Source organism: Sinocyclocheilus grahami, unplaced genomic scaffold, assembly GCF_001515645.1.
Source record: "Sinocyclocheilus grahami isolate Dianchi unplaced genomic scaffold, SAMN03320097.WGS_v1.1 scaffold3500.1, whole genome shotgun sequence".
NCBI lineage: Eukaryota > Metazoa > Chordata > Actinopteri > Cypriniformes > Cyprinidae > Sinocyclocheilus > Sinocyclocheilus grahami.
In genome coordinates this window covers 5,551-6,603 of record NW_015508619.1, presented here as the reverse complement: position 1 = coordinate 6,603, position 1,053 = coordinate 5,551, and the positions used below count along the sequence as shown (strand labels likewise).

The following is a 1,053-nucleotide window of genomic DNA, read 5'->3' as shown; positions in this document are numbered from 1 at the left end:
GCTCAGGAGGACTGTTACAAATTCGCTGTGTCTCAGTCGAGCACTGGGACGGTAATGGGTGCCGTCATCATGGAGGGCTTCTATGTGGTGTTCGACCGAGAGCACAAACGCATCGGCTTTGCGGTCAGCACGTGTCACGGTGAGAGAAACTTTCTCTGAGGAACTTGCAGTGGCCTCAAATGGCATCAGGACAATATCGCCTATGAGATTATGTTTGTTCCTTTATTCCAAATAAATAGATTATGATTCACAAATAAATGTAAAGAGATTCACAAAAACATATTTACAGATAAATAGAGTGAGATCCACAAATACATGCTAGAGTTTCACAAAAATAAATGAAATTCAAAAATAATAAAATGAGATTTGCAAATTAAAAAGCATATCCACAAATACCTATTTTACGTCACAAACACAACTCTGCCTGGCATTCATTTGTGAATGGCTTTCTGTGCGTTTTTGGATTTTGAAACATTTCTAGCATCAAGACATGCTGACAAATCCATAAATAGGTGGACTCCACCCACCGTCTGCTCAAGCCAATCAGATAACAGCCGCTCGTCGCTGACCAATCGTAGCATGTTCTCGCTATAACCGATCACATTTTGTTTTACAATCAGGGTGTTCTCGCCCTGAAAGAACTTTGCTCATTCATCTGCATTGGCTGAGAGAGGAAGTCCATTAAAACTAGTACAGTAAAACATGTTTAAGATTTGCAGTTCGTTAGACTGTGTATCAAGCCAAGCCACAGTATTATATGTTACGTGCCTTTCAAAATTACAAATCCTTAGAGAAACGGCGCTCTCTGTTAGGGGAACAACACAAAGTTGGATACAGACGCATTATGGAAAGGGTCATGTTTGGTATTAAACATGTTGTTTTGTGCCGTGTGTACTATGCTGCTGTGGTGTACTCCAGAAGTAGAACGGGTCATCTGTTTACCGCCGGTGACTCGTCGTGTCACGCCGCGTCCAGTGTAGACAGTATCATTGATTATAATGTGTTCTATGTACTAGGGCTGGACAATAATTCAATATCAATATGTATCGCAAT

At 40.9% G+C, this 1,053-nt stretch overlaps 2 protein-coding genes across 2 annotated transcripts in view; both read left to right on the top strand.

The window, feature by feature from the left end:
* Nucleotides 1-55, top strand: part of LOC107576321 (T-box transcription factor TBX10-like) — a 13,434-nt gene extending 13,379 nt beyond the window's left edge. The window contains exon 7 of the mRNA XM_016262518.1: nt 42-55. Coding sequence (XP_016118004.1) covers nt 42-55 — 14 coding nt within the window. The remainder of the gene's footprint in view (nt 1-41) is intronic.
* Nucleotides 7-1,053, top strand: part of LOC107576322 (beta-secretase 1-like) — a 3,442-nt gene continuing 2,395 nt past the window's right edge. The window contains exon 1 of the mRNA XM_016262519.1: nt 7-139. Within this exon, the coding sequence (XP_016118005.1) occupies nt 55-139 (85 nt within the window). The 5' untranslated portion in view covers nt 7-54. The remainder of the gene's footprint in view (nt 140-1,053) is intronic.